The 15,366-nt window shown below is 42.1% G+C and overlaps 1 protein-coding gene across 2 annotated transcripts in view; it reads right to left on the reverse strand.

The window, feature by feature from the left end:
- Window positions 1-15,366, reverse strand: part of trmt13 (tRNA methyltransferase 13 homolog) — a 53,632-nt gene that overhangs the window by 11,819 nt on the left and 26,447 nt on the right. For both annotated transcript variants that reach the window (XM_062452677.1, XM_062452678.1), the window contains 4 exons: window positions 12,534-12,603; window positions 12,327-12,433; window positions 12,060-12,227; window positions 11,240-11,312 (listed from right to left, as the gene is read on the reverse strand). In XM_062452677.1, coding sequence (XP_062308661.1) covers window positions 11,240-11,312; window positions 12,060-12,227; window positions 12,327-12,433; window positions 12,534-12,603 — 418 coding nt within the window. The remainder of the gene's footprint in view (window positions 1-11,239; window positions 11,313-12,059; window positions 12,228-12,326; window positions 12,434-12,533; window positions 12,604-15,366) is intronic.

Here is a 15,366-nt window from a genome sequence, read left to right on the forward strand (position 1 = left end):
GTGTGCGACAATTTATGCTTTTCCCCTTTATGCTGTGTTGATTTAATTTGATGTTTTAATGCAACTTCCTGTCATGTTATGATAAGCTTGGTATCAATGTTGTATCCAGATTATGAAGTATATGCAAGATATAACCCTCAAGGCCACAATCCTGAAATTGTATTCCAGTTCACACAACTGTAAACCACCTCGGATAACACCCCAACCAAGGAACTGACCAATGGAAGTGCCTTACCTGCATGAAGACACTCCCCTTTATTCAGAGTATAAATAAGTCGCTCTGGATAAGAGCGTCTGCTAAAAATGACTAAATGTAAATACCAACCGCAAATCTCTCACTGAGTTAATTGATACTGCAAGTCCAGAAAATGGATAAGCATTCAAAAAGGATCTCACCAAGCTCCTGAGATTCAACATTACAGGTATTGCAACACTTTCTGGACGATTCTGCAGAAGTAACCAAACGCAATTCTAATCAATGCAAATCTGAGATAACCCAACTCCACCGCTGATTAAAAAGAATATTTTCACGAAATAACCATTTGATCGGATAACACAGATTTATTTACTACAGCCAAGACTACTCTGTCTTACCCCTACCCATTAGTTTTGCGCGTTCGCGTGAGAGTAAGTGGCAGTGTTGTGCATGAACGCAACTTAATGACAAATAATGAATTGAACGGTGTACACGTTCATATTATCTGAGGTCTAGCTAAAACGTTACGGAATGTTTTCCTTCTCCTGAGGAGAGACGCTGTCTAAATGGAATGCTTGCACAATGTCGTTGCTCAGTGCCCGTAAAATGTTCGCAATGTAGCCTAACCTAAACCAACTAACTCGACTTCGCACTACGTTACCCATGATTCATTGCACACACATGTAGACCAAACAAGCATCGTATTCCAAGACAACAGGTGTGTTCGACTTAATGCAGCGCTGGCGTCGCCTGCAGCTGCCTGCAGCCAGGCTGACTTGAAGTAGCCAATGGCATTCTCAGCATCAAGGCAGCCGGCTTCAGCCGTCTGTCGGCGCCGTCGTTGCATGAAGTCGAACACACCTATTAGCTCTCGGTCTCATAAAAATGGCAAGTGGAAGCAGAGACGCAGACTCTGACTCAGTGACAACATCTGGTGATGCACCTTATTATTTTTTGCAGGATTTCTACACACAGTGTCAGTCTGATAAAGATTCCGACAGTAAAAATCTCACCTTTCTGTGTAAATTGTGTCCTCCTGCGCTGAAAAAGCAAGTCCGGACATCAGCCTCATCTGCATCTAATTTAAAACGGCATGTGGAGCTGAAGCATCCAGCTAGCCTAAAACGTTATCTGCAAGTATATGAAAGTCAAAAAAAGACCAAGACCCCCTGCCAACAGACCCAAACCACATTGTCTGCAGCCTTCAAGGGTATGATTTCCCAGCAACAGGTAGACAAACTCGTAATTGACTACATAATTGGAGATTTACAGCCTCTGAGTAAAGTGGAAAAGCCCTCCATCAGGCTAGTGAATGGTTTGCAACCAGGCAGACGTGTGCCTTCAAGAAGGCAGGATAAGGGACTGTTAAATAAAGAATTCAGTGATGTTATCAGTAACCTTAAAGCTGAACTTGCTGATATTTACCATGTTTGCAGCAGCAGATTGTTGGTCAGCTGTCAACAAAGGATTTATGGGCATTACCATTCATTGGCTGGACAAAAATGATATATCACAGAGAAGGTCAGCAGTCCTTGCATGCCGCCGTGTCAGAGGAGCACACACACATGATGTGCTGGCAAAATTGTTGGCAGATGTGTATAAGGAGTTTAAAATTCAAAACAAAATTGTGTGCACTGTGATGGACAACGCTTCAAACTTTGTTAAAGCATTCAATTGTTTTGGAGAGAGTGTTGCCATTACTGATGCAACTGATGAACCAACTGAAGATGATGCATCAGAAGAATCTGGCCCTGCTAGTGAGAGCTCAGATGAGGATGATGGGATTGAGCCTGCACCTCTCTCAGATTTAGAGGATCCTTGCCTTCCACCTCACAGAAGGTGCATGGCTCACACCTTAAAGATCCTGTAAAGTGGACCTGGAAACGAGTTTTGAGTTTGCCACACCACAGAATAATGTGTTATTAACTACCCATCCAAATTCGAATGAAAAAATAACACCGACAAGTATGTTAAATTAGGCTTTGAAATAGTGAAAAAATCAGCAGTCTTCTCTGCTTGAGACTGGGGGGGGCGTGTCACCTGAAGGAGCTGAAGCTCCGCCCTTCACTGCCTAGTGCCTACCTCCGACCCAGATAATGGACGCTATGTCAAGCCGAACAAAACCGTATAGAATTAGAATTTATTTGTTCAATGAGTGAAACATACAGATGCATATAAATGAAATGTTCCCCTGAGCTGTAACAGTAAAAATGGACACCAGAGACAGCAGACAGGAGCTCTCCAACTAGGCTACTTCTAACACATTAGCTACCATATCACCAAAATTTCTCTAGTTTATTTTAGGAATTGATACATATGAACTACAGTTTGAGGCAAGGGGTAGTGATGGATAAAGTTTTCTTTATAAGGAGTAGCGTCGCACATATGTGATCATATGAAAGCGGGTCCCACAGTAGCGTCACACGTGTGATTATTATATGACTAACGCTATACTATGGCTTCAAATTTTACAATGAGGAAGCTAACAAGTAACCCTAGTAGTAGCATTGCTACGAGTATTATTCTAGGTTGCTAGGTAACGGAAGCTAACTAAAGCTGGCTAGCTTCCGTTTCGGAAAAATAACTCACTCTGGTGGGAGCGTCAGAAATATTTAGAACTCACGCATCTAAGGGTTAAAAAACAAGTTAAGTCTTTCATTCTCACTTACCACCTTAAAACTATGAAATGAACTGAACTATGAACGAGTTCAGAATTTAAATGGTGAACTAAGAACGTGAACGATTCATATTTACTTGTATGAACTGAACTTTTGAACGAGTTCATGAGAGGTATGAACGGGCACAACACTGGTACTTAAGGCCGAAATATGCTTCTGCGTCTCCGTTTACGGATGGGCGGGCGCACGGATATGGACGGATAGACTTCGTTTATGGTTCTCCGTAGGCTGTGGGTGCTGAAAACAATTCACCGCCAGAAGAGTAGGTGGCGCAACGGTTTTTTGTAAGTCGTCGTGGAGTGTTTATTTACCTAGGTTATCATTTCTCGTCACATTTTAATTCAGATGCTGATTTACATGTACTGTTTAGCTGAAATATGAATTGTAAAAACTTACAGCAATGGCGGTCAAAGGATTCTGTTCGTCCTGTTTATCACGGCAACCCCGCCCCTGACGCAAGCGGTTCTTAATACTGACCAATCACAGCCAAGGGGGTATCCGTAACTATCCGAAATTACGACGGATAGTTAGAAAATTCAGGAGGTGCATGTCGAGCTCTCCGGGGCTCTCTGAGGGCTCTCGGAGAGCTCGGAGAGGGCGTTCCCCGTAGAGGAGGGCGTTCCCCGTAGAGGAGGGAGTTCCCATGTGTCCGTTTTTCAAAAAACGCAGAAGCATAAATCAGCCTTTACCAGTGGTGTCCCAATACTCTTTTTGATCGAGGGGTAGGGCTAAGACGAAGGGGTATACACCCCTTAAAATCAAGTGTTTTTGGGAGCTTACTTGAAACCTAGGGGTATGTGAATACTGCGCAACCTGCAACAATGGCGGCCAGATCCTCCAGAGTCCCATAAATGTAATATTTTCGGCTGAAATAATGATTAATTACGACAGTCTTGTTTTGTGCTCTACAAAGTCCTGTACATATGTATTTGCAACCATGTTCTTAATTGAAAGTTTTTTTAAATCGCTAGTTTGCTATGCTGACGTTACATTGCTGATTTTCACAACATTCCCGCATTTCTCTGATTAACCTTGAATGGACTCCATGCATGTCTACAGTTTTAACTGAACTCCATTGGCAGTGAATTTCGTTTTATATCAGTGCATAACACTACTTGCTTAGGAGACATCGATATAAGTAACCGTAACCAAGTGGTGTCTCATTTCATAGGGCTATGTAGCCCTTACCGCTCAGTTTCGAGGGACAAGGGCTAGGGGTAAACTAAAGGCCGAATTATACTTCTCCGACTCCGTTACGGACGGAGTCGGACGGATTGGTTGAATTTATAGTACTCCGAAGGCTGTGGGTGCTGAAAACAATTTACCGCCAGAAGAGTACGTGGCGCAACGTTTTCTTGTAAGTCGTCGTCGAGTGTTTATTTACCTAGGTTATCGAGAAGCCGGAGCAAATGTAGAAATTAGCCGTTTCATCAATAAAATACGCACATTTTCAGCAACTACACTGCCCATTTCTCGTCACATTTTAATTCAGATGCTGATTTACATGTACTGTTTAGCTGAAATATGAATTGTAAAAACTTACAGCAATGGCGGTCAAAGGATTCTGTTAGTCCTGTTTATCAGGTTCTTTCCCCTGTTGTCAGGACCCCTGAAAGTCCTACTTGTGTTGAATAATAGAAACTTGAACACAAGGACATTGAAAGTATTTATTTCCGCCTGGATTTTGTTATGAAAACAGAGGCCTGAAGAGGCCTAGAGGTGGTAGGTATTAGCTGGAAGACAGAATTGGACCACAGCATGAAGCCTTACATAATTCAAGTCAAAAGTCAAATATAATACCACAATATATTCATATTTGGCACATGTTTTTCTAAGAGTACGTCCAGGGGTTTTCTAAAAGGGCCTTTTGGAGACTCCAAAAGGACCCTTGGTAACCAAGGTCAAATACTGAAGATAAAAAGGTATTATTTTTCATAATTGTTATCTCTAATGAAAGGTCGTACTTAGAACCAGTGTTGGGGAAAGTTACTCAAAAAAGTAATATATTAGTCATTACTTATTGTGCAGTAGGAGTAGTGTGATTAAGTTACATTATTACTTTCTGTACAAAGTAATATTATTACTTATTATATTACTTTTAATAGTAGCGAGTTTGACTTTGTAAAAGATTTGCAAGACTATAGGCTACAGACGAAAAATAGTGTTTCTGAGCCTGTCCTCGGGCCTGGACCGCTAAGAGGTTCGGCTCTGCTTTTGACTCAACTTCAACACACCGGTGAACGTAAATGTGACTAGCCAAATTTCTTACTTGTAACATTGGCATGAAGTAATTGATGGTGTGTTTCAATTAGACTACATGTAAACCTAACTCCCGTTAGTCTACCACTAGACATTCCTGTTATTAGGCAAAGGCCTTGATTCTTTCTCCTCCCCCATTCCCGCTCTTTCCATCTGACCCATTGTATATTTGGTTTTATGCGTTAGCCCATCAAACCCGAAGCCAATAACATATCTCCATTACAGTTCATTACATTTCCATTTATTTCAATACATCATTGTGTACACGGCTCGACAATAACGATGGCCCGGGGCCAGTAAAAAGTAACGTTGGGACAGTTAAACTAACAACTCACTGTCCCGATCGGGCCACTGCAAAGCATTGATTGGGAAAAAAAGCATTGTAAAACTTAACATCCTGCATGTTTTGCTATCTGCTAAATGCATAAATAACTTTGAAGCTTGTGGGGCGCACCGTTGGCCAATCAAGAGTTGAGTAGTGAGTAACGAGTGGTTGTCAAATTGTAATTCTCTAATCTCAATACATTTTTTAACAACCGGCACGAGACACTGAAGTGAAGATTGCAGCAAAGGAGAGCTCAAACGGAAGCAACTTTTTTAATGGAACTAAGATGCACCGTGTCGTCTGTCATATGTTCCCGTCTAAAGCAGACAAAAGTGGATCTTTTTACACAGGCACCGACAATTTTCAAAAACAATCCCTGACAAGCCATGCTAATAGCAGACAATGGTTGACAATCCATCTTCCGGGCCGTTGACCATGCTAGTCAGGAATTAAAATGCAGATGCCCATCATGTTATTGCACGACTTATAACAATGGCATATCACTTAAGACGGACCAGCCGTTCCCCTCGTTCCCCCGGGCTATTGAACTGCATCAGAAGAATGGTGTCGACTTGGGTACTCAGTATCATACTGATGAAATGCTATGGAAGGTTTTATATATTAGCATTGAGGGACCAGAGGTTTCACAGTTTCAGCCAGACAGAGTTGTGCAGAGATGGCTGTCAGCAGGGGAGAGAGCACGTCATGTTTGAGGTTAAAAGTCAATTGTTTTGCTGACTATTACATTTGTATTTTTTATCACTACCAATGTTTTTCATTCTTGTTCTTTTTATATCCAAGATATGTTTAATACATGGTTAAACATGTTAACAGAATAACATAACTTATAAGTCTTTGGTTTTGTTGTAACAATGATAAATTACAACTTTTGGAGGAGGGGCTAGTAAAAATGGTCTTGGGGCCGGTAAGTTTCAAACCCACTGGAAAAAGGTTTTTACGTTGAGCCTGGTGTATCATTTTAAATCGCGTAATCTATTCCCTCACGTTATTTGATCTGCTCTACACAGAACAAATTCTTTCCTTCAGAAGAGACTCATTATTACATATCACACCTAGGTTTCCTTGATGTCCTAACTCAATATCAAGGTGGTGTACCCTCTAACTAAATAACTGATTATAGATCAAGTATATTTATTCTTAAACGAGCAAACCCCGCTACACAATAAATGAAGAACATTACATGTTTTGGCAGTGTAACTGGATTTAATTAGACTATTGAATGTTTATGTTTATAGTTTATAGAAATTCATTGTGGGGGGGAAGGGGGGGGGGGGGGAGGGGGGGGGGTGCAGGACGCACAGACCTAGTTGGCTGTAGAGGGGAGTATCGATAAGAGAATCGACAAGGAATCGAATCGATAAGCAGGAATTGATAAGGAGTCGGAATTGTTAAAATCTTATCAATACGCATCCCTACTAGTGAAGGTGATGTCTATCATTTCTGGCTCCAAATTGTCGACAGGGGATTCAGAAACATGCTAGCTTGGCTGAGTACTCTAACCAAGTTCGAGAGCGATACCAACTTGGGTTGAATGCCCGAGGAGCTTGGCTGAAAATGCGCATGGGGTACGTTTGCAGAACCGGCTGCATTGGAGTGCTGTCATTCAAAGTGTGCTCGCCTTCACCCAGTTAAACTTTGCGTTAAACACTGATGTGTACACACTGCTTTCTAGAGGCGGGATGTTGTCCCTTTGCCGTAACATAACCGAAATGCATTGTGAGAGATGCAGTTTATGGTCAATGCACGCTGTGAAGCAGCGTAGACTTATTTCAATACACCATTTAAGTAGTGCTGTCAGTTAAACGCGTTATTAACGGTGTTAACGCAAACCCATTTTAACGGCGTCATGTTTTTTATCGCGAGATTAATGTTCTTTTTGGCCTAGCAAGTAGTTTTTTTACATGCTGTTGCAACAACTACTGACGTTAGAAAAACTACAACACCACACCGGATCTAGCTAGACCGGAAACAAAACAACAGGCACGCCGCACACACTTGTTTGGGTTTGCGGAGCCGGCTGACCTTCTGAGCAGTGAACGGGACTGCTCCCGACTACATCAAGTCTCTCCTCCAGCCTTACACCCCCACCCGCCACCTACGGTCATCTTCTGAAAACCAGTTACTTACTAACCAGTTACTTCCCCCCGAAGCAGGTAGGGTGAAGTGCCTTGCCCAAGGACACAACGTCATTTGGCACAGCTGGGAATCGAACTGGCAACCTTCAGATTACTAGCCCGACTCCCTCACCGCTCAGCCATCTGACTCCCTACCACTCCCATCCACTCAAAACGTTATGTTTTGAGTGGATGGCGAGCGCGAGACGCCAAAATGGATGCCAATAAGATTCTGAATGGAAAGTTTACTTTTAAAAAGTTGCCAAATGGTTCCATTGACAAGACCAAAGTGATCTGTGTGTTTTGTCGTTGTGAACTGAGCTATCATTGCAGCACTTCCAGTCTTAAATACCACTTGATGGCCAAGCAGCTGATGCGAATTCTCCGCCCCCTCGTCAAAGCCAGCCGATTGCAATGTTGTTTTCAATTTAAAAAAACATTTGCACTAAGCAATCCAATCCACTTTTCCATGTTGATAAGAGTTAACTATGACATTAATGCGATTAAATATTCGTAGACAGTACTTGTCCTCTTGCTCAGTTGTGTACTGGGCCTCCCTTTTCTATACTGGTAGAGCCAGGATGCCCTGTTCTTTGAAGGGAATACACAGCGTTGTACAAGATCTTCTATATCTCCTGCAATTTTTTGCATGGAATAGCCTTCATTTTTCAGAGCAAGAACAGACTGACGGGTTACAGAAGAAAATTCTTAGCTTCTGGCCATTTTGAGCCTGTAATTGAACCCACAATTGCTGATGCTTCAGATGCTTGACTAGTGTAACAATTCCAGTTTTAATGCTTCCTTAATCCGTTTTCAGATGTGCCAATATAATTGCAAAAGGATTTTCTAACGATTAATTTTCCTTTTAAAATGATTTAAAATGATAAACTTGAATTAGCAAAAACTCAAATGCCCTACCAGAGAAGGAAACACCTTGGATCACTGCTACTCTACAATCAGCAAAGCATACCATGCGGTCCCCAGAGCAGCACTGGGTCCCTCTGACCACGCCATGGTCCACCTGAATCCTGCATACAGGCAGAAGCTAAAGCGCTGTAAGCCTGCTGTGAGGACATCGAAACAGTGGACCAGTGAAGCTATGGAGGATCTGCAGGCGTGCTTGGACTGCACTGACTGGGACATGTTCACGAGTGCTACCAATAGTCTGGATGAGGCTGTGACATCATACATCAGCTTCTGTGAGGACTGCTGTATACCAACACGGACCAGGGTGAGCTACAACAACGACAAAGAGAGGGGGCTCAGGCAGATTACCAACTTCAAGCCCAGAGCCCCCCACTCCACTAACGACTCCCGCCTGGCCAACAACCTGAATGAGTTCCACTGCAGATTTGAAAGACAATTGGACAGTCCTGAACTACCCCTTCCCACCCAGGATGCCTCCCACCTCCCCCCCTCTACAGTGACGACTCTCTCCATTCAGGAGGGTGAAGTTAACAGAATTTTCATTTTCTCTCCAGCCACCCTCAAGCACTGCGCTGACCAGCTGTCTCCGGTGTTTACCTACATCTTTAACACCTCCCTTGAGACATGCCATGTGCCAGCCTGTCTCAAGTCCTCCACCATCATCCCTGTGCCCAAAAAGCCAAGGCCAACAGGACATAATGACGCCCTGACCTCTGTGGTAATGAAATCTTTCGAGCGCCTGGTGCTGGCACACCTTAAATCCATCACAGACCCTCTACTAGACCCCCTGCAGTTTGCCTACAAAGCCAACATGTCTGTGGATGATGCAGTTAACATGGCCCTCCACTTCACCCTACAGCACCTGGACTCCCCAGCATCCTATGCCAGGATCCTGTTTGTGGACTTCAGCTCTGCCTTCAATACCATCATCCCCGCCCTGCTTCAGGACAAGCTCTCCCAGCTGAAGTGGGAACTGAACATCAGCTCCCTCACCAAGAAAGCACAACAGAGGATGTACTTCCTACGGCAGCTGAAGAAATTCAACCTGCCAAAGACAATGATGGTGCACTTCTACACAGCCATCGAGTCCATCCTCTCCTCCTCCATCACCATCTGGTACGCTGCTGCCACTGCCAAGGACAAGAGCAGGCTGCAGCGTATCATCTGCACTGCTGAGAAGGTGATTGGCTGCAATCTGCCTGCCCTCGAGGACCTGCACACCTCGAGGACCCTGAGGCGAGTGAGGAAGATTGTGGCCGACTCCTCCCACCCTGGTCACTCCCTGTTTCAGTCACTCCACTCCGGCAGAAGGCTGCGGTCCATCAGGACCAATACCACACGCCCAAAAAAGTTTCTTCCCTTCCGCTGTTGGCCTCTTCAACAAGGTCAAGGGTTCACACTGACTTCATGACTCAATGCCCTTAAAACACACTGCTTTTTGCACTGCACAATACAATCTTGTACCATTTGTATTTTTTTTTATATTTGTATTTTTATATTGTAAATTACTGCTACTTATATTTTATTTTATATTTTATTGTAGTTTATTTTAATCTAATTCCACTTAGTATTGCTAGTTATGTACCCTTAGTATAGTTAGTCCCCATATTTAAATTTTAGATTCCTATATGTTTAATGTTTGCACCTTCCTGCCAAAGCAAGTCTGTGCAAACTTTCATGGCGAATAAAAGTCATTCTGATTCTGAATGTGCCATTGGAAGAGAGGACTGATTGTTGATAATGGGCCTCTGTACGCCTATATAGATATTCCGGGATATCAGCCATTTCCAGCTACAGTTGTCATTTTGCACATTAACAATTGCAACATTAACAATGTCTACACTATTTTTGTTCAATTTGATTAATCCCAATGGACACAATTTGCTTTTCTTTCGAAAACAAGAACATTTCTAAGTTACATCAACGCTTTAAATCAGGGGTGGGGAACCTTTTTTCTGCCAAGGCCCATTTGGATATTTATAAAATCATTCGGGGGCCGTACAGAATTATCAACTTAAAAATGTGCCCGCTATATTTGGTCAAACATTTAATTAACTCACCCCTAATGTGATGGCTGGAACTGCTTCTCTTTGGTGAAGTTTGTGATGTTAGCTGGCACGGGTGCAGCCTGCTTTGACTAGGGGTGCATCGAAAATTTATTGGGGGGTATCATGATTACGGAAAGGGATCGTATTATTTTTTATATTGCTACCATTTTTGAGACTGCTTATCGATCTGAGTGTTAATCAGGCGCGGAGCCATACGTTGTAAACATTCGGCGCGACGGCCCAAACCAAAAACGTATTCTGGGTTTGATTTGCTAGAAAGGAATTCCACACTTAATGCGAGCGCGCAAGCGACATTTTTTGGTACATTGGTACACAACGCTGCGCGCCTCCACGGTCCTCTTCCACATATTAAAATAGTGCTGCTGCCAACGAACAATGCACCTAATAATATGGTTACTGCAGTGCCATGGCGGGCTGGACCAAATGATTTTGCGGGCCGCATACGGCGGACGTTCCCCACCCCTGCTTTAAATGGTAGTATATGTACAGTCATGTGATCTTTAACATTTGTCAACAAAACACAAGAAACATTACTGATGTGACGCAGGCCTTTGTGTCTTGAGTGGCTGTGCAGTTGTAACCATTGTAAAGCTTGTTGTATAAATACATGCATATGATTCCAGGATAAAATATAAATAAGGATGACATACTTAAATCCAGGTGTTGAATATCGACTTGTAGTCTTTGGAATTTTGCATCAGTACTTTGGTGTTTGCCGTCAACCTAAAAAGAATAGAACCATTATTTTTTACATTACCATTAAAGGTGTAGGTCAGGATCTTAACTATTGTTCAGTCATAAAAACACCCATTGCAATTTTATCTACAGAAGTTTCTCATTACATCTGTGGACAATTTGCGGCACATTTTAGTAGGCAGTTTGAGTCCTGGAGTGTGTCTGTAGGAATGTGGGAAGTGGTTCAGACCAATCAGTGTCCTATGAGGCATTACTGACTGCTTCGAGTGCGGTTAAAGTTAGCTTGTGATAAACGGTGAAAGATGGTTCATCCAATTAGCAAGTATTTTTTGAAAATGCCTGGCCTTTTCAAAACAGTTTCCAAGGATGGCTTTCCAGGTGGACATATGTAACAATCCATCTGGTGAATCTGGTTAAGGGATCTGTGCAGGCCAGTGAAGTTTTTCCTCACCAAACTTGACAAAACATTTCTGTATGGATCTCACTTTGTGCAGCAAGGGTATTTCCAAGCCAACTGAAAACTGCCTTTTTTCATGGTTTTTGGCTACAGTGCTTGGTTCCACTGGTGGAAATATGAACTCTTCAAACTCTGTGGCAACAACTTGGGGAAGGCCCTTTTCTGTTTCAGCTTGATAATGCCGCCCATGCGAGGTCCATACAGAAATGTTTGCAGTGCAGTGAGTGCGGTCTGACTGTGGGCCATGCGCCATCAGCCAAGCAGAGTAATCATAAACTCAAGTGATGTGCAACAAATTAGCTTAATACTTTACATGCCTTGAAACGAGAACTTGATCTCTCAACAAGTAAAAAATGAATATTGTCATTTGCTTTCAAGGCCACATGTATCCAGTGGGACAGCTTTCCTTTTCCAGCTCCGAACTCGACAAAACACTGGTTGGGTCCAAGTAGGTTTAAGGCCTCCATGTTTCCTAAAAGGGATGCCTTTTAACAGTAAACACAATACATCAATCCACTATATATATTCAGTATAAAGGGCAAAGAGATTTTATAAATACTTTATATAAAATTATTTTTCACTACCTGCTGCTTGAGGTGTTTGCATGCAAAGTCACCATTATTTGGATCATTCAAAGCTTCAATGAGAGAAGGGTGAGACTGTATGCTATCCTGATGTTCCAATTTTAATCCTATAAAAAAGGTGTAAATTCAGGATTAACCAGAACCTTTTTTTACATTTTCTGAAGTTGTACATAGTTCTTGTTATACACAAAGTGTATTTCAGCTTACCTTTCACTGCACTCCTCAATTTTTTCAAAAGCAAGTCCAACTCCGTGTTACTGCGATCCGTTAAAGGCACCTAAACAAAAGTTGCTTTATGTAGTTACCCTCAGCCTCACAACCCCATTAGAGATTTGTTTTCCCATATCTTATTGCTAAACACTATTTGCAGTTTACAGCGACAATTCGTGCTTTTTATGCCGCATTCACACTTTTGTACACTGTGCAGTGTGTTTCAATTAAAGATGCACCGATCATGACATTCCGGTCCATAATCAATTCCAATGTTGCCAGTTTTGACAATAGCCAATGCCGATTGTTCACACCCCAATTGATTTGATTTTTGGGGGGCTGCTGTTACATTTGTGAAAGATGCAGGGGCCGATAGCACAAAACACCTTTGGTTTTCCCCTTAAGTATGACACTTAATTTCTCCTTCGCTAAGGGATTTACTTAAGGGTGTTGCACAGAATCCCTTAAAATGTTAAGGGATTAAATGTGATTTTACGGCAGTAAAATTCTACAGTTTGTGTGCTTGCAGTAGCGCTTGTGAAAACCTGTTTCACCTAATCTAGCTCTAACTTGCCTTGTAAAAAATGGAAGGCAAGAAAATCCAATGTTGTTAACTGGTTTATATTTTGAGAAGAAAAAAAAGAATACTGGATTACAAATTGCCTAATGTTTCATGATGAGGCAACTTGCTCATCAAATGCTGAAAAAATTTAGTTGTCAGAGCCACTGGTGATAACCTTACAAGGTTAGGCTAGCAGCTGGCTATGTCACTTGACTTACTGAGGACAGTAACATTTTCCGCTAATGAGTCAACATGGGAGTTAGAGATGCTTTGCAATGGCGCAAAACAGAGATCTTTGTTTTGAGATGTGTAAATAAACATTTTCGCTTCATTATGAAACTGTGGCAGGCTGGCACCTTACGTATTTAATGAGAAACATTGGGTTAAGGTAGAGTCTGACGTACCTTAACACTAGAAGCGCCAAGCCATTTTTCCTTAATTATAGTGCCGTTAGGGGTCAGTTGGCCCATGAGTCCACAGACAGGGACGTTGTTACTGACACGTTATGGTCGCTAGATGGCGCATCTTGCACAGAGCTAAAGGCAAGGTCGGAAAATGAACGTGCCTTCTTGGTGATCTGTCATTTATTTCTGTGTTGTTAGTTTCATTATTTCATTAGAGCATTTGTTGTCTAGCCCTTCAATCGTTCAGCAAAATGTAATTTATTGACTGAAGTATGTCAAACACATTGCGGGTTAGGCTAGACTGCAGTTGGTATATAGTAGCATGACATTATTAACATTTTATAGTCGGCTGACAAGATTGCATTGTTGTCCCCAGTCAAAAGTATACCGTATTTTACGTAAAATAATCCGCGGCTTGTACTCCGATTTTACAGTTGTCTTGTGCGGCTTATATTTCGAAGCGGCTTATACTCCGGTTTTAGAACAAAAAAGTGTCTTCTCTCAAGATCTCTACTGACCGTGCAGCTAATTTTATGCTCAACACTTGAACGGGGGCTTATTACTTGAAAGAGGAATTATTTACTGTTTTCTCAGTTACACTATCAGGGCTTGGAAATACAGTGACTTGCTAAAGTAGGCAAATGGCTAGTAGAACATAACATTTCATAATAATTTCAGTTAATCAAACAGCTGCAAACCCAGTGAAATGTTGTAGGCTAGGCTAGCTAGCAAAATAACGCTAGCATCGCTAACAACATTACTAATTCAACTTTGGTAGTCTAACCGAGCTCTTTGTAAGTTCGTTTTAGATATAATTGTATATGATAGTGTGGACAATAAGACACGGACGCGGTCTCTTTTCATAACTTGTATTTTACCACTGCTCTTCTTGACATCGCCATTCGAACAGCCCTCACTGATTTCACGTAATGCTTTCAGCATCAAGCCTACGGCAATTGAAAGCATTGGTTCCGCCTAATATTAGCCGGCGCACCGGTAACGTTGTGTGCTTTCAAAGTGTGTCTTATATTCCGGTGCGGCTTATACTTCGATTTACAAACACAAAGTGCTCATTCTGGGGAGGTGCGGCTTATACACAATGCGGCTTATTTACCGTAAAATACGGTAAACACACAGGGACATCATGAACATTCAAATCAATCGGCCGAATTAGATCCAGTTATACTGGCAAAACATATAATGTTCTTCATTTATTGTCGGGACACGGACAAAGTATTGTAAAAATGAGAACGACGTATAATTTGTTTGGAAATTCTAGGCTATTGACTTACTTGATTTTAGCCTGTTGATGCTTAACCTGTTCAATTGAACAACTTTCGGCATGACAAGACGGGTTAATATGTCCAAAACAATATCATACTGGTTGAGAATGTGTATTTTGGTTTTATGTAGGCTATTACTGTAACATTAGGACTCCAGTTTCATGAGTAGATGGTAAAGAATATATTGTGCTTATTAAAGTTCTGTCTTATGATCTGAGAAGTGTGCTCAGGCTTAAACATGGTGTCTCACACAGGGTGTGGGAAGCAGGCTGTTCTTTGTGTCTCTATCTCTTCATTTTCAGAAACAACCTTGAAACCGGGTGGAGACGGCACCCGAGCAGGTGGGACGCGTAGGCAAGAACAACTCCCTGATGCACGAGAGAACAAGCTCAACCCTCTTTTCATCTTTTTGTTTTAATTGCACTATATAAATATATGCTGGGGAGGGACAGATAGCCAGTTGGACTTCGTGAACGCAATCTGAAGATTGACAACATGCAAACTTTTTTTACCAGCACGTGTCACATTTGAACTTCCCTTCAGGGATTACTTATCTTTGAATGATAAAGACACAAATTCAA

This window comes from Osmerus eperlanus, chromosome 26, assembly GCF_963692335.1.
Source record: "Osmerus eperlanus chromosome 26, fOsmEpe2.1, whole genome shotgun sequence".
Lineage (NCBI taxonomy): Eukaryota > Metazoa > Chordata > Actinopteri > Osmeriformes > Osmeridae > Osmerus > Osmerus eperlanus.